At 49.0% G+C, this 24,629-nt stretch overlaps 1 protein-coding gene and 1 pseudogene across 4 annotated transcripts in view; one reads left to right on the forward strand and one right to left on the reverse strand.

The window, feature by feature from the left end:
- Window positions 1–24,629, reverse strand: part of MRC2 (mannose receptor C-type 2) — a 55,077-nt gene that overhangs the window by 20,296 nt on the left and 10,152 nt on the right. For all 3 annotated transcript variants that reach the window (XM_082443079.1, XM_082443078.1, XM_082443077.1), the window contains exons 2-5: window positions 1,560–1,961; window positions 678–851; window positions 308–472; window positions 27–140 (exon numbers count right to left, since the gene is read on the reverse strand). In XM_082443079.1, coding sequence (XP_082299205.1) covers window positions 27–140; window positions 308–472; window positions 678–851; window positions 1,560–1,961 — 855 coding nt within the window. The remainder of the gene's footprint in view (window positions 1–26; window positions 141–307; window positions 473–677; window positions 852–1,559; window positions 1,962–24,629) is intronic.
- Window positions 14,283–15,048, forward strand: LOC309650990 (ubiquitin carboxyl-terminal hydrolase isozyme L5 pseudogene; annotated as a pseudogene). The gene has a single exon. The product of its transcript is annotated as a ubiquitin carboxyl-terminal hydrolase isozyme L5 pseudogene (transcript).

A 24,629-nucleotide genomic window follows, 5' to 3' on the forward strand; every position in this document is an offset into this window, starting at 1 on the left:
CCTGCGCCCCGAACCCCGCGCCTCACCACTCTCCCAGTTGAGGTACTTGAGAGGCGAGTTGTCCGACCACTGCCAGCCTCCGCTGGTGTCCAGGTCGTTAAGGCCAATCCACAGCGTGGAGCTATAGCCAGTGAGGAGCCCTGACAGCAAGATGGCGACAGTGAGGAGGAGGTCGCCCCATCCCTGGCCCTCCACCCTCCGCCCCACCGACAGCATCCTTACCCCGACCAGCAGAAAGGGCTCAGGGCCCTCCAAAGGTGCGGACAGGTCTCAGGTGCCTGCCACGCTGCCCTGCCCCCAGCCTCACCATTGATGTAGGTCTGCTCATGGATCTCCGTGATGCTCAGCAGATCCGCCCCCTGCTGCTCACAGCTGGCCCAGGCCTCCCTCCAGGAGAGCGTAGACTGGAAGTTAAACTGATAGCAGCTGTCCGTCAGCTGGTCCTTGTCCCAGAAGGTCTCACAGTCGTTACCTGCCACCACGACAGCCGAACATGGGTCGCTCCCCAGCCCTCTCCTGCAGGGCCCACAGGGGGCCCCTCAAGGAGCGCAGAGACCCCACTCAGGCTGCCCCGTGCTACGAGGAGAGGCCGCTTCCCACTCTAACCCGCAAGTTCCGCCACCCGCACACGCCCCCCAGGGCCAGCCTCCCGCCAGCCCCGCCCGCTCCGCTCTCACTCTTGATGGGGCAGAAGCCCCAGCGCTCGTCCTTGCCGTAGTCCTGGGTGGTGGCACACCACAGGTGCCCGTCCTCGCGGCCTGTGCTGGTGCAGCCGTGGAACCACTGGTTGTCATACTTGAAGGGGATGGTGCACGGCTTCCCGTGGGAGTTGCCCTGGATGGTGTAGACCTCTGCAGGAGAGGGGAGCCGAGACCTTGGCATCTGGACCCCAGAGGCTGCCTATCCCTCAGACGAAACCCCCTCTAACCCTGGGAGCCGGGGTGGGCAGGGGTCAGCAGAGAGGGGGAGGGGCAGTGGCACCAGACAGTGGCTTTAACGCTCCCTCTGCCGTCAGGTCAGCCCAGGAGCCTGGGAGAGGTCCTACCGCTCATCCCACAGGGCTGGGAAGGGGGCCCCGCAGTGCCCCTTAATGCCTGTCCAAAATCCAGCTGCCCCTCACGCCAAATTCTATCTTGGAACTCCCAGAAAAGGACCCTTAGGATGGAGCTGCCCACCAGGAAAGGCCCCCCTCACTGGGTGACTCTGGTTCCTGTTCACCCCTGCAAAACGGGGATCAAGACACCTGTGGAGGATTACCCTGGGGTCTCCTCTGAAGAGTGGGCCTGGGGGAAGAGATTTCTCATTTGATTTTACGTTATACACTGTTGTACTGTCCGAGGTCTTTACAAGAGTGTATTAACTTTGTAATTTTTTAAAAAGCAAATTATATGCTTTGAAGTTCTTTTTCTCAATTATTCCAAAATGCTTCCCATTGCAATGAAAGAGGTGACTGCCAGAGGTCTGCGGAGGCCAAGGTTTTGTCACCCCAGCATCTGCCCTTGTGGCTCTAGGCCCCGGACACGAGGAGCCCCAGGCCTGCCCTGCCAGCAGCCTCTCACCATAGTAGGGCCGAGCACACAGATCTTCATCGCTGCCATAGATGCGCCACTGGCCACTGCGGGTCTGGTCGCCGCGCTCAGGGCTGCCAGCCTTGGACGTGTTGCTGGAACGGCCCCCCAGGAGCAGGGACAGCTGGTCACCCAGTGTGCGACAGTGCCAGCGAAGGTTCAGTGCCTCCCGGTCACACTCGTACATGCCCAGGGAGGCGGTGGTGTTGGTGCCCGGCCAGCCTGTGCCCAGGCACTGCATGGTGCCCAGGTTGAAGAGCCGGTTTCGGGAGACCCACTTCCAGCGCTGGGCAGGAAGGCTGGCATTGCAGGCTGGGGAGACTCGGACTTGCCCACCTTGGGTCTCCAGGCAGCCCTGCAGTCCATGGCTGAAGATGAGGAAGACGTTGGGTTCTGGAAGGGAAGGCAGGACACGAGGCCATCACAGGGGACTCCTGGCCGCCCTTGACCGCCAGGCCGCCTGCAGACACTGACCGTGATCCCGGTGCTGGGTTGTGAGGCTTCTCTCATATGATAAATCACTCAGTCTTCACTGCTGGCCCTTTGGGGGTTGGCAAGAGGCACTGCTGTCCCCCTGTGCCCAGTCAAGGCAGAGCCTGCGCGACCAGCCTCTGTTCTAGCCCCATGCCACCTGAAGGCAGGACTCAGCCTTCCGTCCCACCCACCCCAAAGCAAACCCAACTCCATATGGCAAGTTGGGCACTGTTTACTTTTCTGAAGATCTTATGAGGACGGTGAAGGTGTTCACATCACGCACCACGCTGCAACCTTTATCCCAACCTCTGTTACATGGCGTTGTTTTTCCGCCAAAGTTCTCCAGCCTGGAGTCGTTTTGTCTCACTCTTCCCTCCTGCTCCTCAGATTCAGTGGCTCCATCTTTTCCTCTATTTAGACTCTTCCCAAACCACTCACCACGCCCGCCCCCAGCAAAACCCAACCATTCATGTCCCATAAGCATCTCACTCCTTAGATTTTAGACAGAGCTTAGCTCTCTGGCTTCCCCAATCCTGCATCTTCTCAACCATCACCTCACTGAGCAGACACTCTATGAAAGACATTGAAATCCAACCTGCCCCCTGCACACCTATTTTACAGATGAAGAAATCAAGATTTAAATTTATAGGAGGTAGATCAATGGTTGCCTGGGGCTGGGTTGGGGTGATGGGAATGGGGAGTGACTGGGGAAAGGTACAGGGTTTCTTTGGGGGGTGATGAAAATGTGCTAAAATTAGATTGTCATGATAGTTGCACAATTCTGTGAACATACTAAAACCCAATTAAAGGCACATTTTAAATGGGTGAGCTTTACAATATGTGAATTGCATCTCAAAGCTGTTATTATATCTTAAAGTGTTTGAGAGAGAGAGAGAAAGGGAGAGAGAAAGGACGAAACTGACATGAGTTTGAGCTGTGAAGTGACCCACTCATGGTACCAAACAGCCAGTAAGCAAACCCAGGTCTCTGTGACACCCACATTTCACCACCTCCTTCTTGTTCCTTAGCTGCCACTTAGTACACGACACACACATGCAGCACATCTCAGTGTCCAAAGCACGTCTGCATCCACTGGCTCTTCAGGGTTATTTTCATGCCTTGAAAGCATGAGTCTGACTGCCAGGGTTCAAATCCCTGCTCTGCCACTTAATGTGTGAGTTGGGCACACTGCTTGGTTTCCTCATCGTGAGACTACTGTAAAGGTTAAATGAGATAAGACATGTAAAGTGTTTGGAACGGGGTCTAGCACACAGTAAGAGCACCATAAATGTTGATGATGATGATGATGATTCCATATTATAGGCAAAGTATTTGACTAAGGGTAGTAGAACAATTTGACCAGAGTCACAAGGCTGAAATTTGGCCCCAGTCTTCTGAGTCCAAACCCCAGACCTTTCTGTTCCACCATGCTGGCCTTCGCATTCCTCTATAAGTCATTCTTCATGGCCAGACAGCATGATCTTTTAAAGATGTAAATAAGTTGTAAAAAAATTTTTTTTAAATAATATTGGAGTGTTGAAGGTCATGAGGAAAACAGCGATAACTTCAATAACAGTAATTTTTTCATGGTATGAAAAATGCCATAAAAAATCAAATTTCAAGTGACAAAAATATGTGTAACTAACTAGAGGCAAATAGTTCATTGCCTAAAATGAAAAGAGCTTTTATAAAAAATACAATAAATTATGAGTATAATGGCACCAAGATAGTAGAAAATGAATAAAAGATATGTACACACAGCTAAAAAAAAAAAATGAAATGCAATTGGCTCTTAAATATTTGAAATGACAGCCTCTCTCATAGTAAAAGAAAAAGCAATATAAGTCAGATTAGTCTCTCTCCTGCCTTCAAAGGCAATTCATCATTCTGCAAATAAAATTCAAACTACTTACTATGAGCCACAAGACCCTACATGATCTGGTCCTGCTTACCAGTCTGATCTCAGATCATACTTCTCTCCCTTGGTCAAGTCAAGGACCTCCTTGCCCCTTCTTGAACAGGCCTCTTTCCTGCCTCAGGGCCTTTGCACTGCTCCCTCTGCCTGGCATTTCACATTTCAAAAACAGTCACATCTTTAGAGAGGCCCTCCCTGATCTCCCAATCTAAAGTGGTAACCACAGTTATCCCCTAGCATAATTCTCTTCACAGCATTTATTGTTATCTGGTATTTTTTTTCCAACATCTGGGTTATCTGTGAGTCTGGGCCTACTGACTATTTTTTCTGTTGATTATGGGTCACTTTTTCCTGCTGCCTGCATGTCTAGTAATTTTTATTACATACTGGACATAGTGGATAATGTTACAAGGAGTCTGGATTTTTTTTTTTTTTTTTTGCATATTGGACTTGTAGATGACATGTTACAGGGAGTCTGGATTTTTTATCTTCCTAAAAAGAATGTTGAGTTTTGTTATGGCAGGCAGTTAAATTACTGGTGGATCATCTTGATCCCGTAGAGGCTTGGTTTTAAGTTTTGCTAGGCTGGGGTTGTTTGGGTTTTTCTGTTTAGTCTTAAGGTGTGGCCCTTAGCCTTGGGTTTAATCATAGATGAGGCCTTCTAGAGTTTTAAAAGAAAACCTTAGGCAATTACTAAGCTCCTCTAACTTGGTGGAACTTGAATTCCAAACTCTTGTTTCCTCAGCACCAGGCAGCAACTGCAATCTCTTCCTCCCAGCTGCTGTTTCTCGCTGGGTTCCGTAAAGCTTCACTCTGCCCACGCACAGTTTACCAGCTGCCAAGGGTTTGAGGAGAATTTGTAGGAGGACATCTCCTGCCTTTCCAGGATTTTCCCTCTTGATTTTTAGCTTTTCTGGTAGCCCCACACTCTGACCAGTAAAGATGTTTGAGCTCCGCAGACTGGGCAGTGCTCTCAGGAGGAAAAGCTGCTGAAGTGAATCACTCACTCATCTGCCTCTTCTCTTTCAAGGACTGTTTCCTCCCCAGCATGTCTGGTTTTGATTGCCCTCAAAACACTGTATTTTATATTTTGTCCTTAGTCGATAAGGACTCTTGGCCAGAGAATTAGACTAATACAAGCTAACCTGCCATTTCCAGAACCAGAGCTCATGATCTGACCTGGTTTTATTTTCTGTCTCCCCTCTTGTTCAGAAGCTTCCAAGGACTTTATCTTCACACTATATTCCCCGGTACCTATAACTCTGCCCGACACACAGTAATACTTAATAAAATAACGAATGAATGAATGAATTTCATGCCTAAATAACAATCACAACCAACCCGTCTAACTTTCTACTCCTTCTCCCGGCTGCCAAATTCATTTTCCTAAAACAAAGCGCCCACATCTCCTATCGCTGCATGTTTGAAACTCCACAGTGGGAAGGCCAGTGGGGAGGGACACTGGTCACTCTATTCTTTTGACAACACCAGGATGGGGGTCCTCTCTGGGCAAGACACAGGTGACTTCCTAAAGGACCAACGAGGGTGACTGCCACAGCTAATCCTCCCCCCCTGCCCTCACCCCAACCTTCCCTTCCGGCCCCCCTCCAGGAACCATAAACTGGCCCAGGACTTGATCCAGGCCTGTCTGAGCATTTGATTGGACTGGGCATTTGATTCTCAGAAACTCCACTCCAGCCAGGACAGTCAGTAATAACAGAAAGTGGCCCTTGGCAGGGGGTAGGGAAAGGGCGTGGGACCGGAAAAGGGAGAAAGTAGTGCTTGCTTTTATAGGTGCTCTTGGAGATGGGGCTAGACGTGCAGCTCAAAACGTCACAGGCGCCCACAGCAGCCCAGGGGGACAGCATCTCCCCTTCCTCCTTGACCAGAAAACCCACGCATGGTCTACATCAATTCTAGCCAAGCTGTGCGGTCGTAACAAATGGCAAATGAAGGGTCTGAAAGAGGCCCATGTGGTCGGGAGACACCACCTTCTCACCACGCGGCAGATGAGGAAACTGAGGCCCAGAGGGGAAGACAGCAGGATGCCCAATCGCAGTACCTTTCAAGGCCTCCGTTTCCTCCTCTGTCACATGGATCACAGCTGCAAGTCCCCTCCTCACTCTGCTGTCCTAGGTTCTGGGTTCAAACCCACATATCTACCTGGAGCGCCTGCTATGTTCACGGTATGTCCCAGGCAACGCAGGGAACACGAGGGAACACACAGCACCATCCTAGTTAGAGAACAGTGGGCTTGGACACAGCAGGACATGAGGGCAAATGAGCCCTTCAAGTCCAGGTGTCTGGGGGTGGCGGAGAGAGCTGAGTCTTCAGAGTCTGAAGTCACTGAGGACCCGGAGGAGGCAAAAGGTGAGGAATGCGGGTCACAGAACTGCCTCGGCGGCGGCAGCAAATGAGAAAAGGATAAGGAATCTGGGAGCAGCGGGGAGGCTGAGGGCAATTCTCAGCGGTGGAACCCAGGGGCTTTGCTAAGCAGGGGGCTGGGGGGCTCTAGGGAGAGCATTTTCCACTCAGAGTTGAGGGGCGGGAGGAAGGAAGCTGTTTCTCCAGGGGCCAATGGAAGCAGAGATGAAAAAAAAGCGCTCAGGCGAGAGGGAAGGGAACCAGGCATTTTGAGAACTGCCTCTGTGTTCTTTGCATCTGCGGTCTCGGTGGGCACACAGGAAGCGGCAGAGGGAGCTCAAAGCGCGGAGGCCTGTGCCCCCCACCTCCCAAGAAGGTCCCCTCCAGCCCCACCCAGCCCCCTAGCCTCGCTCCACTCACTTGGGGAGCCTCAGGTGGCAGTGCAGGGAGTGGGAGTGGCCCTCACTAGGACCTTGGTAGGGTCCTCAGCAAGGACAGAGATGACCCCTTGTATTTGGATGGCAACCACACCAACACCACAACACCAGACACCCGGTTGTGGGCCACGATGCACTTGTTCAGGGAGTGAATGAATGAACGAGGCCAGGCAGGGAACTGTGCATCGAACAGCAACTGCACGTCATTCATTCATTTGTTCAACAAATATTCCCTGAGATTCTCATAGGTGCCAGGCAGGGTGCCAGGCACAGAGGGTGTAAGGATGAGCCACCCAGATACAACCCAGCCCCTGTCACCATACGGGCTGGTGGGAGCCGGGCTCTGCATGGAACATACGGAGACGATAACGGAATCCCTGACCTCGTGGAGCTGCCCATAGTCTCTGGTCTTTGTTTTTGTCTACCTAGCAAACTTCCCACCCTCTTCCCCTTATTATTTATAAAGTATTTTCCTGCATCTCTAGCTATGTGAGTGGGCACGAGGTTCACTACTGGCCAATAATCATGCCCATCCCCCTGGCTACAGTGATTGGCACTTAACTCAAACCATCCCCCTGGCTACAGTGATTGGCACTTAACTCAAACCATCCCCCTGGCTACAGTGATTGGCACTTAACTCAAACCATCCCCCTGGCTACAGTGATTGGCACTTAACTCAAACCATCCCCCTGGCTACAATGACTGGCACTTAACTCAAACCATCCCCCTGGCTACAGTGATTGGCACTTAAACAGGGCTGATCAGAGTCTCTCCTGGAACCCTGACGTCTCCTCTCTCTGTTCACGTGGCTAAACTGGGGCGGCCAACGGCCACGTTTCCTACCATGAGGAAAAGATCTTTCTGCTGTAAGCAAGCAAGAAGATAATATGGAAAGAGACGCAGAGCTGAGAGATGGAAGGAGAGGAAGTGAGTCCTTGTGGTGCAGAACGTCCAGCCCCAGCCCCTGGGTTCCTGCGGCTCTTCCTCCGCACTGTGCATCACTCAGGATCATTTGCAGCCACATCCCCCTTTTTTTTTTTTTTTTTTTTCTGAGCTGGTTTTCATCGCGCTTTTGTCCTTGTAACCAAAGAATCCTGACAAACACACAACCCTAGGTCCATGGACCAGTCTGGAACACTGGTCCATGCTCCTTACTCCCCTGGAGGCATTGTTCCAGGGTCCCCTCTGACCGTCAGACCAATGATGGGCTTCTTGGGCCGGTGGCTGCATCTGGGCCACGTCAGAGGAGGTGCTTGGAGGCTGGACCCACCGCATCCTCTTGATCACGTCTCCGGCTGCTCCCCCAGAGACTTTCTCACTCATGACAATGACAAGCATTTATGAAACACTGAACTAGATACTACGGGGAAATTAAGGATATGGCTTCTGCCCTCAAGATGTTTACAGTGAAGCTGGAGATGCAGAACTCACAAAGCACTCTATGAAAACGTTACAAGCAACAGATCAACAAGTGTGCAAAACAGTCAGATCTACTTTATACCACATGGTTGGGGGTAAATGGATAGAAATGGATTTCCCAGGTAACTGAAGGAATCTTTCTGGTGTGGAGTCCATACTTCCTTGCTTCTCAGACATCCAGGGCATCACCCTGGAAATTTATTCCTGTGCTCAGAGGTAACTGGGTTTTAAAGCTGTCTGCCCTACACTGAGTAACCCCACCTCCTCCCTCCGGGTTGAGGGTCACTGTGGCCTCCTTTCCTTTCCCGTCTGCTGTAAGGTACACACAATGTGCTGGTCCTGAGGCTGAGTGCAGAGGCTCACAACTGTCTGTTTCCCGGCAGCAAACCTCTCAGCTGTCCCTGCAGCTTCCCGGACTCAGCCCAGCAGCAGAGGCAGCCAGAGGTCTGACCTCCGATGAGACGGCTGTTCCCCATCACAAGCTGAAGACATCACACTGAAGGAAGCGGAGGGGAAGTTCACTCTACCACAGTGCCTGGCACACAGCAGACCCTCCACAAATATACTGAACGAGGGGCATGTCAAACAAAACCCTGAAAGGCGCAAGCAGAGACAAGGACGTGAAGGGTGTTCCAAGTTCGGGGAATGGCAGAATCAAAGACTGGGGACCCAGCGAACAGCCTGGCTCAGCTCCTAGAGAGCTGGGGACCAGGGACCAGCTGGCGAGCCCGGGGAAGCTGACCATATTTGGTCCCAGAGGGCGGGGCAGGGTGGCCTCCAGCCGCTGAGCCTCTCCCCTCCCCACCCGCCCCCCTCCCCGGCCGTCTCCCCCTTCAGCACCCCTCCCCAGGCCACACAGAGGCCAGGGGTCATCCCAGGGAGAGCCATGGGCCGCCCGCAGGGCTGCCAGCCAAAAGGAGCAGCTGTTTTCAATGAGCCACTTGGCCCTGAGGCCAGGCCTGGAAATGTCCGAGTCAGCAGAAGCTGCCAGCTCCGCCCTGCGGAGGGGCCAACCCTGGGGACCGGGCATCCCACCCTGCGCCGCCCTCTACTAGAGGCTGTGTCCATGTCCCTGCACGCACACTGGACCTGGGGGGCGGCAGGGCATTCCTTCCATGGAGGGCAGGGGAGTCACATGCCTTTGAGGCCCAATACCCTGCCCAACTGTGCAGCAGCCCCACCAAAATCCTGGGCTAGCGTGGGCTTCCGCCTCTACCGTCCACCCTCCAGGCTTTTTACACTCTCCGGCCTCGTCCCCAGCAGCCCTTCCACTCCAGCCAGGCCAAACTGCTGGGCCCCCATCGCTTACAGAGCATGAGACAAAACCGAACACACACAGCCCCACGGAGGCTCCGCGGCTGCCACACGCACGCTTGTGTGCCGTGTCTCTCTCAGTCTCTCCAGCAGCGGTAAACCTCCTCTATGTTTCTAGAGACGCTCTTCTCCCCCCTTAAAATGTCTGTTGCACGATGTGATATGCTGTGTTCTATTAAGATGTTAAAGCAAACTCTGGCAGAGAATGGGTTAAGAGATGGGCTCGTCACCTAATACAGGCAAGAGGATGGTGTGAAGGGGGGATGGGAATTCGGGTAAATTCGGAAAGGCAGCTTTCACCCTCCCACGGCTCTGCCTGGGTCCCCCAGGTGGTGCCGGCTGAGGGGAGCTGGCCGCTGGGGCTCTCGGAGACGCAAATCCTCACCCGCCCTGACCTTCCCCCCGTGGCGATTTAAGAGTGTTTGATCTCATGCCCTGCTGTCTTTTGTCTTCTCAGACTAAAGCATCACGATATTTTCGGCCTGTCCTTTCCCAGGCCCCATCTTGTACGAAGGCTAGGAAGGGCGGGGAGTGCCGAGCCCCATTTCGCCTCTAACCTCTGGGGGGACCCGGCACCCCTCCGCTCACGGGCAGCTCCCGCAGCCTCGCTCCCCTGCCTGGTCCCCACGTCTCTTCCTCTACCGGAGCATCCCAGGGGCGGGCTCACCTTGACCTCATCCTCCCTCACGCCCGCCTCCAGGACCCGAGGTGCTGGGCCCCGCCCGTCCTCGGAGTTCCGGGCCTTCGCGGCCGCTGCGCCCGCACTCCTCCCCAGTGCGCCCCCCCCCCACCTAGGCCGTGCGCCCTCCTTCCGCGATGCGCCCCCATCTCCGCGGCGCGGCGCGGCCCGGGGCGTCTGGGCGCAGGCCCCTCCCCCAGCCCCGCCGCGGCCACGAGGTCCGCCAGCCTCCCCAGCCCAGCTCTGCGAACCCCGGCTCGGCGGCCTCCGGCGCCGTCTGCTAGCCCGCAGCCAAAATAAACAGCCCAAAGCCACTTCCTTCCCCGGGGGGCAACTTTCACAACAACGGCCGGCTCTGGTCGTGGCAGGAAGTGGCCTTCTGGGCCAGGACAATCCAACCTCACTGACCAGCCAGCGAAGGGCAGGATCCAGGACCCGCGGCTGGGGCCGGGCCCAGCTCCGCATTCGCCTCTGGAAGGGAGCGCGCGTGGGTGGGGGCGTAGCCGTCCCGGCGCAGAAATCACGCGCCCGCCGCCCGCGCCCAGCGATCGCAGCCGGGACAGCAGTGCCCGCCGGCTCGTTAACGCAGCCGCGCCGGCCTCCGCAGAGCCACACTTGTTTCACTTACCCGTGGGAGTCGTCAGCAGATTATTTCATAAAAGCACGGATAGGAGAGCCCCAGCCCCAGCGCTCGATTAGATGCTCCATACCTCTGATTTAGGATGAGTAAATGAATGAGTGAGAGGATTTATAATAAAGGAGACACCGGGACAAACTGAGAGAGAGCAACTTTTAAACAATTTAGTTTGGGGAATTCCCTGGCGGTCCAGTGGTTAGGCCTCCTCGCTTTCACTGCGGGGGGGGGGGGGCGGGGAGGGTTGGTTCAGCTGGCCAAACCAAAAAAAAATTTAGCTTTGCCAAAGTGGCTGCAGAAGTGAGCGGGGGGCAGTAACTTAAAGCTAAAATACTAGAAGCCCCCACCGCCCCCCTACTGCTTACTGCAGAGTCAACAGAAAGGAAGAAAAAATCTCCTTTAGGCCTTTCTGTATTTTCCACAGTGAAGTTTTTTTCAAACAAAGAAAGAGAAACGTGTGGAGAATTAAACTAAAATCTAATGATTTGTTTGTGAGAAATTGAGGTTTCAAATATAAACCATTGGATTCGCAAGAACTATTTTATGAACAATTTTTCTTTTTTTTTTTTTTTTTGGATGCGTTGGGTCTTCGTTGCTGCGCACGGGCTTTCCCTAGTTGCGGCATGTGGGCTTCTCATTGCGGTGGCTTCTCTTGTTGCAGAGCATGGGCTCTAGGTACACGGGCTTCAGTAGTTGTGGCTCGCGGGCTCTAGAGCGCAGGCTCAGTAGTTGTGGCGCACGGGCTTAGTTGCTCTGCGGCATGTGGGACCGGGGCTCGAACCCGTGTCCCCTGCATTCGTAGGCGGATTCTTAGCCACTGCGCCACCAGGGAAGCCCAACAATTTCTAACTAACAGTCTTTCAAATAATATAGAAAAAAGGGTAGGATCCCTCCCCCCCCATTCACACAACACAATGAGTTCCTCATTGGCTAAGTGCCCCTTGAGGGCTCAGGTTCTATCCTTGGCCTCTCCATGTCCCCAGAGTTTGCCTGCCATAGTCTGGACTCACGGTAAATGTCGAATGACAGAATGAATATGAACTGGAGGGTCTTAGAATTCATCTTGTCAGTCCTTTAGAATTTGGAAACTGAAACACAGAAAGGTTAAGTGACTTGTCCAAGGACATTCAAACAACTGGAACCATGACCTTTCCATTAGGACTAAACCTTATTCAAGTCCCGAACAGCATCACCCCAGTATCTGCTTATATAAGTTGACCATATCATTTACTGTCTCATGTTGAGAATAAGGGGAGTTACTAATAATTACAGCACTACAACAAGCTTGAGCCAGGGCTGTCCCAGGCAAACTAGGACATACGGTCACCCTGCACTTATGGAAGGAGACCACAAATAATGATACGAGTTAATGTTTACCACGCACTTGCTAGGTACCCGGTACAGGCTTCCCAGGCTTTCTCGTTAATCCTCACAGCAATGCTCAGAAATAGGTAAAATTCCTATCTCCATTTGACAGATAAGGAAACTGAGGTATTAAATAACTGAGAGATCAATCCTCTTGATAACACAGTTAATAAGGGGCAGAGCAGAGATGGGAGACCAGGAAGACTGGTCAGTTCCAAACAAGTATTCCAGGTACTTGAAACTGATAACCCACAGGCAAGTTGCATTTGGCCTTCACGGTATGTGAAAGAAAAGTGAGCGAGCATTGAAAACTGGAGAGATTTCACATAAAAATCTGCATTTCCAGCTTCTCTTGGAAACATTGGGAGGCCTGACAATGCTGAGCCAGTGTGCCTGTAAGACGCCAGTCACAGTTTCTGGGTGGAGCTGCCCACCTGAGGGGGCTCACCGGTTTGCCACAGTCCCCACCCACCCCTTTTGCACCCCCCCCCCACTCCAACACTGAAGTGGAAGGAGAATGGCCATATGTTATCATGTTGGCACTATTGTTTTTACCAGAGTGGAGAAACATTCTTCAATATCCTGGTCTCTATTAAGAATGACCAGGGCTTCCCTGGTGGCGCAGTGGTTGAGAATCTGCCTGCCAACGCAGGGGACACTGGTTCGAGCCCTGAGACTGGGAAGATCCCACATGCCACGGAGCAACTAGACCCGTGAGCCACAACTACTGAGCCTGCGCATATGGAGCTTGTGCTCTGCAACAAGAGAGGCCACCATAGTGAGAGGCCCGCGCACCGCGATGAAGAGTGGACCCCTACTTGCCACAACTAGAGAAAGCCCTCGCACAGAAACGAAGACCCAACACAGCCAAAAATAAATAAATAAATAAATAAAAAATAAAGGAATTCCTTAAAAAAAAAGAATGACCAGAGGGTTGTGCCTATTTCAAAACCGAAAAAAAAAAAAAATGTGTGTTGGGGGGGTGTCCCCTCTAAATTAGGCTCCACTGCCCAGCAACCACAATGTCCCTGTGACTCGCTGCATTCCTTTCTCGAGACGTGTCTGAAACACAGCACAATATGATTCTGAGAAATCCTGACACGATTCACCACAAGCTTTTGCTCCACTCGCTGGCAGATCCGTGACCTTCTGACGTGGCAACATTCAAGGAGGACTTGTTTGGTTCTCGAAGCAAGGCATGGCACTCTTTTTAAAGTTGTGATGAGAAAAACAACTCCTTGGAGTTGCTGCCTCGGCACTCTACCGTATGACAAATCTGCTCACACCCAGAGTCTGGACATTTAGATAAGGGTCTGAGTTTGGGATTCCCACCCGAAGTTCCTGCTTTGCTTTTTGGGGGGCACCTTTTAAAATAACCACTTAAGAGTTGAGCCCTTGAAAAATTAGTGACGGAGTAGGCGGGGGGATGTGGGGTTGACGAGCCAGTGCGGGTGTGCCGATCCCAGTGGCCGGCGGCGGATGGAGCGGTGGGGAAAGGGCACGATGGGCAATGCCAGAGAGTGGCGCTGCGTGGAAAGTGACCCTGGGTCTTCACTGAGCTCATTAAAGCATTCAGTTGCCGAGGAGCCCAAGTAGAAGAAATAGGGAGTTTAGAGCCTGAGAATTTTGAAACATTAAAGCCAGTTCATGGGTTGATTTTTCTTTTTTTTTAATTTTAATTTTATTTTTATTTATTTTTGGCTGCGTTGGGTCTTCGTTGCTGTGCACAGGCCTTCTCTAGTTGGGGCAAGCGGGGGCTACTCTTCGTTGCGGTGCGCGGGCTTCTCATTGCGGTGGCTTCTCTTGTTGTGGAGCACGGGCTCCAGGCCCACAGGCTCAGTAGTTGTGGCATGTGGGCTTAGTAGTTGTGGCTCACGGGCTCTAGAGTGCAGGCTCAGTAGTTGTGGTGCCCGGGCTTAGTTGCTCCGCGGCACGTGGGATCTTCCCAGACCAGGGCTTGAACCCCTGTCCCCTGCATTGGCAGGCGGATTCTTAACCACTGCACCACCAGGGAAGCCCTGATTTTTCTTTTCAAGTGGCAGCAAGGAGAAGAACCAGCAGGCTCTGTGGTTCAGGACTCCAGACTTGACACGATATTTTTTGCCAAGCGGGTAATTAATAATGCTTGTGCTACTCAAGCCATAGTAAGTGTGTTATTGAACTGTACCCATCAAGATGTCCATTTAGGAGAGACATTATCAGGGTTTAAAGAATTTTCACAAAGTTTTGATGCAGCTATGAAAGGTCTGGCACTGAGTAATTCGGATGTGATTCGACAAGTACACAACAGTTTCTCCAGACAGCAGATGTTTGAATTTGATGCAAAGACATCAGCAAAAGAAGATGCTTTTCACTTTGTCAGTTATGTTCCTAGTAATGGAAGACTGTATGAATTAGATGGATTAAGAGAAGGACCCACTGATTTAGGTGCATGTCATCAAGATGACTGGATCAGCGCAGTGAGGCCAGTTATAGAAAAAAGGATACAAAAGTACAGTGAAGGTGAAATTCAATTTAACTTAATGGCCATTGTGTCTGACAGAAAAATGATATATGAACAGAAGATAGAAGAGTTACAAAGACAACTTGCTGAGGAGGAACCCATGGATACAGATCAGGGTAATAACATGTTAAGTGCTATTCAGTCAGAGGTTGCCAAAAATCAGATGCTTATTGAAGAAGTACAGAAATTAAAAAGATGTAAGACTGAAAATATCAGAAGCATAATTATCTGCCATTCATTATGGAATTCTTAAAGACTTTAGCAGAACACCAGCAGTTAATACCACTAGTAGAAAAGGCAAAAGAAAAACAGAATGCAAAGAAAGCACAGGAAACCAAACGAAGAAGATGCTTTGGGGCGTGTACACATTTCTGCTTCTGCACTTATTTTCGAGGAAACCATTAAGTATAAAGAACTTTGAGCAACATCCTAATTGACTCAGCACACATTTGACAGTAGTCCCAGTTGGTCTCACCTTCAATGCATGGATTCATAACCTCTCCCTGCCTGCATCATGTGCATGTGGTGCATATTAAATAAAAGTGGTGTTCAGAAAAAAAGAAAAAAAGTTAGTGACCTCTGCCCCAACCACCTGGTAAGCACTAGGTGCCTGCTACCCTGCTCTCTCTGTCCTGCCCACTGATGAGCTGGGACTGAGGGCTGCCCTTCCCCTGGCCCATTGTGCCACCAACCCCCCGCCCCTCACCCTGTTTCTGGGATGTATAAGTAACAAATTGTTATTTTTACTTCCTCTGTGTTGGTTTACTGAAATTGTCCCTTCAACCAAAACAATCCCAGGGTTTTCACTTCCCCAAAGTGGGAGCTCGGACGCTGAGGAAGTACCTGCTGACCGCAGTCCATGTAGGTGGCTTGTGCCTCCTCTAACCTGCATATTCTACTTTTTTTTTTATTAATTAATTTATTTATTTTTGGCTGCGTTGGGTCTTCGTTGCTGCACGTGGGCTTTTCTCTAGTTGCGGCGAGTGGGGGCTACTCTTCACTGCAGTGTGCTTCTGTTGTTGCGAGCATGGACTCTAGGCACACAGGCTCAGTATTTGTGGCGCACAGGCTTAGTTGCTCCGCGGCATGTGGGATCTTCCCAGACCAGGGCTCGAACCTGTGTCCCCTGCATTGGCAGGCGGATTCTTAACCACTGCGCCACCAGGGAAGTCCTAACCTGCATATTCTTAATTGAACACACCAGCTCTGGCTTCTCAACACAAAAGTTAAATGAACTTAGAATCTTTTTCACTTGGGAACCTTCAGGATCTCCCTAAAACTATATGTCAAAGATTAAACACTTGCTGACTTCTGCAATGACAAACCAATGGAACCTTCCTTACCCACACCTTCTTTGGAAGCACGGTGCAGGGCTTAGGAGGGTGGCTCTGGAATATGGACCCACCCAGGTACAAATCTCTTCTTGGGCCCTGGGGCCAGCTGCTTCACTTCTGCAAGCCTCACTTTGGGGAAGACACCAATATGACCAATCTCATGAGTTTCTGGGAAGATTAAGCAAGAAAATGCTTAAAGATGCTTTCTACCTTTAGCATTTGGTAATGGAAGGCCATTATTTTTTGTTTGTTTGTTTTAAATATTTATTTAGTTTTGGCTGCGTCAGGTCTTAGTTGCGGCATGCGGTATCTGTCATTGCGACGTGGGCTTCTCTGTAGTTGTGGTGCACGGGCTACAGAGTGCATGGACTCTCTAGTTGCGGCACCTGGGCTCTCTTAGTTGCCCCGCGGCATGTGGGATCTTAGTTCCCCGACCAGGGATTGAACCACGTCCCCTGCAATGGAAGGCAGATTCTTAACCACTGGACCACCGGGGGAGCCCCCATTATTGTTTATTAACATTGAAGGACCTCTGCCCGGATCAGGGCTGTGAGCTCAAGAGTCTGTTCCACAGCAGAGAGCCTGGGAACCAGGCTTAGCAGATGCTGCAATCCGGATAAGAGGAAATGATAAGAGTAAATAAAGCCAAGGACTTGAGTGTTTAAGCTGCTCTTCAGAAGAATTAAAAGAAAAATAAATCCACCGTCCAGATGCAGAGTCCTCCCGCAATTCCCATGGGTGGGTCCCTGGCAACTATCATTTGTTTCTGACCTCTGAGCTTTTGGACCCTCCTCAGGTGCACCTGGAAGGGAGATGCAAGAAGAGGCCATGGACAGTGTGACAGGGGAAAGGGTGGGGGGTACTTCTGGGGAGGTCAGGGCAGCATAGGGTATGCTGCTCTCCCCGCCACATTCTGGTTCTGCAGAAATCAACTCCAAGGGCAGTCGTAAAGGGAAAATGAGGTCACAAAACACGCAGCTGGAAGGGAGTGTGGAAGGAGGTGGCGAGGGCCCACGCCGCTTGGGGTGGCAGATGCTGGGACAGGAGGAGGTGGGCAGAGTCTGCGTGGGCCCCTCGCTGGGACTCAGGCAGTCGCATGGCAGTGGGGTTCCAAGAATGGGAGGAGGAAAGGGTTGGAGCAGCGCAGGCTGAGAATCTTGTCTAGGAGTTCAGGTTCTGATTCTGCCATTACAATGTAAATGACCTTAGGGTACTCGGTTTTCTTACCTGTGAACTGAGGGTGGGAGGGAGGGAGATGCAAGAGGGAGGAGATATGGAAACATATGTATATGTATAACTGATTCACTTTGTTATAAAGCAGAAACTAACACACCATTGTAAAGCAATTATACTCCAATAAAGATGTTAAAAAAAAAAAAATACCCTCCCCACCTCTCCGCAGCCTCCTGGGGAGATCGACAGGGAGAGATCTATGGGGATATTGACATGATTCTTTTAGGGTCTCTCTCCCCCATTAAATGGTTCCTTCAGAGCAGGAGTATGTCTTATCCATTTATCTCCCCAGTTCAGGGCATACAACAGGTGCTCAATACATGTGTGTTTTGAAATTTGTTAAAATTTGCCTTATAGCACAATATGGTCAGTTTTAAAAACGTTCCAAGTGTGCTTGAAAATAATTTGTAATTTAAAGTTTTGGGGCATAGTGACTATATATCTGCTTGTTGAATCAAATCTGCTGCTCATGTTATTTAAGTTTTTTATATCCTTACTAATTTTTTTGGGGGGGGGTCTACTGGTTCTGAAAGAGGTATCCTCTATCAGTGAATGACAGCAGTATGTTAAATCTCCTATTATGATAGTGAATTTGTCTATTTTTTCCCTGTAGCTCTGTTGCTCTATATAATTTGAAGTTAAGTGCATACAAATTTAAAACTTCCTGGTAAATTGTACTTGTTGATATGAAGTGCCCTTGTTTATTTCTAGTAACGCTTTTGCTTTCAAGTCTACTGTATCTGTTATTATATAATTTCTTTTTGGTTCATATTTGCACAGTACATCTCTTCCAATTCTTTTACTTTCAACCTTTTTGTACCATTATGTTTTTTTTAATACATTTTTTAAAATTAATTAATTAACTTTAAAAATAACTGAAAAAGTTAAAAAAAAAAAAAAAGAAAACTAAGAAGCAAATTCAGTGGAATGCATAATAGGTGTTCCTTGGGAGAATGCTTCAGGTTTCAGTTCATTTCTTCATAAGATGAACGTTCCCACCAAAAGCATCAGAGTAAACATCATGCCTCGTCATTCCTTTCCACTGTTCATACAGCATGCATGTAGGTATAATGCTGATTAATGCAAAAAAATTACAATAGTCAATGACTTTGAATAAGCAGTGGAGGAAGCAAACATTTACTAGATTCCATGAATAAAAACCTCTCTAATAAAGCTTAAGTGGGAGGATAATGGCTCCAGCTACCCTAGCAAAGGAGGCAGAGTCCCCTTTCCTATGAATAGCTGGGCTCATGTGTGATGTTGGGAACAACACAAGCCCATACATCACTCTGAAGTGACAAGGCAAATAAATAGCAATTGAGAAAAAACAAAAAAAACATGTGTGTTGAACTGAGCTGGACCAGGGGAGGTGGAAAGGCAAGCTGTCCTGTGTCCTATAGGCAAGGGTTTAACATCCTCTGAATTGCATCCTCCTTTAAAAGCAGATCATGTACGGACAATGAATAGAAGAGCATAAGGGAAACATCCAATTATTTATTGTGCCAGGAGGTTGGGATTATGTGTAACTTTCTCTTATATTATTATAATGTTTCTAGAGTAAACAAAACTGAGGGGGGCTTCCCTGGTGGCGCAGTGGTTGAGAATCTGCCTGCCAATGCAGGGGACACGGGTTCGAGCCCTGGTCCGGGAAGATCCCACATGCCGCGGAGCAATTAGGCCCGTGAGCCACAACTACTGAGCCTGCGCGTCTGCAGCCTGTGCTCCACAACAAGAGAGGCCGCGATGGTGAGAGGCCCGCGCACCGCGATGAAGAGTGGCCCCCCACTCGCGGCAACTAGAGAAAGCCCTCGCACAGAAACGAAGACCCAACCCAGCCATAAATAAATAAATAAATAAATAAATAGCGTTCCCTTTAAAAAAAAAAAAAAAAAAAAGGATATGTTTAAAAAAAAAAAAAAACTGAGGGAAGCGAGACACGGGGCATCTGAAGGTCTTTGAAGGAACCAAACCTCTCTGCATTTCCCACAGAACCCGACTCCTCGCTCAGTGTTCAGTGAGTTTGACTTGCTTTGCCCTGGAAGCTACAAAGGGTCAGATATATACACAAGACCCATCATCACCACCACTGCGACATCACTCAGACCTCCAATGACACAATAGACTTGATCTACAAAGGAGTGTCTGCGAGGGTCCTGCAAACCCTTCTCTCTCCCCACCCTTTCACACCCTTTTCCTGATTTCTTCAGTATATTTTTAGGACCATATTTTAAAAAGTACTGCTCCCACAACCAGCACAGTTCCTCCCTCTCTGATATTAACTGAAAATCAGCAGCATGGTTAAGAGAGCTTGGGCTCTGGGTTCAAGGCTGGGTTTGAATTCCTCCTCTTGAACTAGTCATTTGACCTCTTCATCCTTCAGTGTCCTCATCTGTTCAGTGGAGGAAATACTCCTGTTTACGGCACAGAACAAGTACTGAGCACCTCGCATGTGCCAGGAGCTGTGCTGGTGCTGACCCCTGAGTGGTTGGCAGGACTGGTTGAGACCACGGATGGAATGACTCACCACACTGCCCCACACAAGTGAGCTCGTGGTGACAGCAGCCCTGGGGGCAAGCCTTCTGGAGAAGAATACGGCACCATGCGTCAAAAGCCTTCAAAAATACAGACCTTTGACCCAGAGTTCACTTCTTATGAATTTAACTTAAAGAAATAATTAAGAATCTATGCAAAGATTTTGCTACACAGCATTATTTATAACAACAATGATTGGGGGAAAATTAATGTCCAACAATATGGCACTGACTGTGTCAACTGAAATACACTCACACAATGGGATACTATGCAGACAACAGTAATCAATTTATAAGAGTATTTTGACATGAATAGAGGTTCATACTGTAACTGATTTTAAAAAACTGGATGTATAATATGACCTTATTTCTATTTTCTTTTAAATCAAGTAAAGTCTGAAAAGATCTTTGTGCATTCTTGTTATTAAACTTGGGTGTCCAAATCGCCAGGGGTGCTTGTTTACAGAGCAAGTGCCCAGGCCCTACAGCAGACCTAATGAATTAGAATCTCAAGATGAAGGAGTATCTTGGATTGTAAACAAGGTTCCCGGGCGATTCTGAGGCTCACCAGAGTTTCAGAACCACTGTACATGCCTAAGTGTTAACAGTGGTTATCACTGACTTATGGGATACCTGGTGATTTTTATTTTCTTCTCTTTGTATTTTCTACAATTCACATGTTTGGAAATTAAAAAGAGATATGACCTGAATGTCCAACAAGGGATAGTTATGGGACATCGGTACAACGGAATCTTACGCAGCCATGGAAGCATTGGGTGGAAATACACTGATGACATATTGACATATGAAAGAATGTTACAAATCAACACGAAAACATCTATGTAAAGTTTTATACAGAGAAAGGAAAGGAGAGGAGGGGAGACACAGTTTGGCAGGATATTCTTTAAAATGTTAACATGCCTGTTTCTTAGTGGTGAAATTTTAGGTAACCTTTCTTTTTTGTAACTTTTTCTACCTTCTGAATTGTGTACTATAAATAGGTAACATTTTTTACAATCATAAAAATGTATTCTGATCCTGAAAAAATATATATGTAACACTGTCTTTCTGAGGGCCTTGTGGGAGGGAGGGTTAGTGAAACAGAAAAGGTGCCGGTGGGTAAAAGGGGGAAGAGTAGCCTTCCAGGGAAGGAGAGAACTCAGTCTGACCCCAAAGGGCTTTGTAAACCTTACTAACAAGGCCAAGTGTGTGGAGGAGGAGGGGGGATAAAAAGATACTTCAGACATAGATATAGATATAGATATAGATGCCGCAACGCGTGGCTTGAGGGACCCTAGTTCCCCGACCAGGGACTGAACCAGGGCCCTCTGCAGTGAAAGCCCAGAGTCCTAACCACTGGACCGCCAGGGAATAACAATTTTAAATGAACAACAAACAGGGGAAAGATATTTCTTTTTCTTTTCCCCTATTTGTTGGCCGCGCGGTGCGGCATGCAGGATCTTAGTTCCCCAACCAGGGATGGAACCCCTGCCCCCTGCAGTGGAAGTGCAGTCTTAACCACTGGACCGCCAGGGAAGTCCCTTGGTTTTTTTTTTTTTTTTCTTGTTTTTGTTTTTGTTTTTTGGGGTGGGGGGAGAGATTTCTAACAAATATGGCAAGAAGCTCATATAGGCCAATGAGAAAAATATAGAGACCCAGTAATTTTAAGCCCCTAAGACCTGAACAGATGCGATGTTCAAGAATATGTATGGGGGATTCCCTGGTGGCGCAGTGGTTGAGAATCTGCCTGCCAGTGCAGGGGACACGGGTTCGAGCCCTGGTCTGGGAAGATCCCACATGCCGCGGAGCAACTAGGCCCGTGAGCCACAATTACTGAGCCTGCGCGTCTGGAGCCTGTGCTCCACAACAAGAGAGGCCGCGATAATGAGAGGCCCGCGCACCGCGAAGAAGAGTGGCCCCCACTTGCCACAACTAGAGAAAGCCTTCGCACAGAAACGAAGACCCAACGCAGCCATAAATAAATAAATAAATAAACCCAAAGTTAAAAAAAAAAAATGCCATTTAAAAAAAAAAAAAAGAATATGTATGAACAGACAATTCGTGAAGAAGAAATATCCGTGTCTAATGAGATTATGGAAAAAATGTTTAAAAGCATTTGAAATACTGGTAATGTTCCTATTTGCTGGATCCGACCCTTGGTTACATGGGTGTGTTCAGTTTGTGAAAATTCATTGAGCTGAACATCTGAACATGGTGTGTTCACTTTCCTGTATTTATATTATACCCCAAGAATGAAAAAATTTTAAAGCAAGGCATGGATAAACACAAAATAGAGACTGCGTGGGAGGAACAGGGAGAGAGAGAGAGAGAGAGAGAGATAAAGAGAAGCACATAGGTACATATAAGTGCTGTGATGTTCTCTGTCTTGGATTAGGTGGTGGATTCGCAAATGTTCATTATATTATAATGCATACTTTGTTTACAAAATAAAAGAAGACCATGCAGGGAAGCAAACTGGACTGAGTGCCCTGGTCCACCAATCACTAGGTATGTGATCCTGGCTTGCAGCCTATCTGGCTCAATTTCCTTATCCGTGAAATAGAGGAATGTGAGGAATAAAAAATACAGGGACTTCCCTGGTGGCGCAGTGGTTAAGAATCCGCCTGCCAATGCAGAGGACACGGATTCGAGCCCTGGTCCGGGAGGATCCCACATGCCGCGGAGCAACTAAGCCCGTGAGCCACAACTACTGAGCCTGTGCTCTAGAGCCCACGAGCCACAACCACTGAGCCCACGCACCACAACTACTGAAGCCCGCGTGCCTAGAATCCGTGCTCTGCAACAAGAGAAGCCACGGCAATGAGAAGAAGCCCGCGCACCGCAACAAAGACCCAACACAGCCAAATTAAATAAATTTATATAAAAAAAAAATACAGTGCATGTCGAATTGCCTAATACTGACCCTGGCCGACTATACGTGCTCAGTAAGCATTAACGCAGTTTCCGTTTCTCTCACTTGTTCTCTCACTTGTGTTATATAGAAACGTCATAAGGTTTTCAAAATGGAGGAAGCCTTCCAAAAGCTTGTCCCCTGACTGCTACCTTTTTGATTTGCATTCCAATCTTGTCCGTATGGACGGCCATTTAGTACTTACAGAATTTCGTGTCCTAGTGTCTCGAAATGCAAACTTGTATTACAGCGTTTGCACCCTCTCCAGCTGTCCCTTCCGTAAACACTCCGCTGATAAGTGCGAGATCAAGAGGTTCGCGTTGGAGGGTCTGTTAATGGAAAGAGCCTGAGGCGGGTGCCTACACCGGCGATCCCGCTCGTGCTGCTGAGCACCCTGAGCGCGCCTTCAGGAAACCCCGCTCTGAGGCTGACCCTCCTACGCAGGCCTCCTTGCCTGCAAGTAGCGGAAGCCCAACTCCAACTCATCATTTTAAAAAAACAAGAGGGGCAGGCCTGGAGTGGCTAGGGAAAACTGTAACCAGCGTCTCGGCCAGGCTGGGTCTCAGTGCCACCCACCCTGAACCCAGGTTCCACTCTCCCCTCCTGGAGCCAGGCTGTCCCCTCCGTGCTGCACCAGACCCTGCAGGGCTCCCTTAGCGCCTGGGAAAAGCCCGACCCGCCCCCACGAGACTCTGATTGGCCCCGTGGGGTCACGTGCTGCAGGCTTGGACCAGTTAGGTGATGGGAGTGGGCGGAGGGTGCCACTGGAATCACTTGGTTGGACAGAGAGAAAGTTGTCCTCTGCCACCCCATTGCTGCAAATTACAGACATGCTAGAAAGAAAAATCACCCCTGTTAAATAATCAATACATAATATAACAGAATATGACACATATGACTTCTGTTAAATTTTGGTGTGATCTTTACCAATTTTATCTTGTCTCTATGCCTCACATACAAGTTACATTCATTTATATATCACATACACACGCACACCCAAACAAATGTTTTTGAGTCTTGTTTTTGTACTTAATATTTTAGAAAAAGGATTTCTCTGTATCTTTTAATTTTGTAAAAACCATTTTAATGGCTGTATGCTATTCCATGATGTGATATACCACATTCCATTTACTCATTCCCTAGCTATTACTGCTCTTCAACTTGTAAGCAGATTTTTCTTAATTATAAATAATATATTGACCATATTGTTACATCAATCTTTGTTGGCACTTTGCGAAGCATATCTTGCCTTTTTTCTTTATTGCTAGTGATTTAAAACATTTTCCAAAGGCATATTTTGGTATTCCTTCTTTGTGAATTCTGTTCCCAGCCTTTACTGGCTCATGTATTCTAATCTTCGATGCCTTAAAACTAGTGGAGGTTCCTGTGTTTTTCTCATTGGCTTATGTGAGGTTCTTGCCATAAATATTCCAGACATCTCCTCCCTGTTTGTTGTTCTTCTAAATTTTATTTGTGACTCCATCTGGTTACAACTTCTCCCACTAAGGGTAACTGCTCTCCTGACTTCAAACAGCATAGGTCAGTGTTACCCTCTTTTTTGTGTTTTATATAGATGGGATCACATGGTATGAATGCATCTGGCTCAGTATTTTTGTGAGCCTTACACTGTCGCATATGGTTGTAAGTTGCTCATTCTCATTGCTGTATACTACTTAATTGTGTGGAGCCACCATAATTTATCCATTCTATTGTTGATGGGCATTTGGGTAGTTTTCAGTTTTGGGCTAGTTTTCAGTTTTGGGCTATTATGAATAGTACTGCTGTGAGCAACTTGGCTTTTTTAAGAATATAGTTTAGGGACTTCCCTGGTGGCGCAGTGGTTAAGAATACGCCTGCCAATGGAGGGGATACGGGTTCGAGCCCTGATCCGGAAAGATCCCACATACTGCGGAGCACCTGGGCCCGTGCGCCACAACTACTGAGCCTG

This window comes from Balaenoptera physalus (genome assembly GCF_965194825.1).
Source record: "Balaenoptera physalus genome assembly, chromosome: 20".
NCBI classification, from domain to species: Eukaryota; Metazoa; Chordata; class Mammalia; order Artiodactyla; family Balaenopteridae; genus Balaenoptera; species Balaenoptera physalus.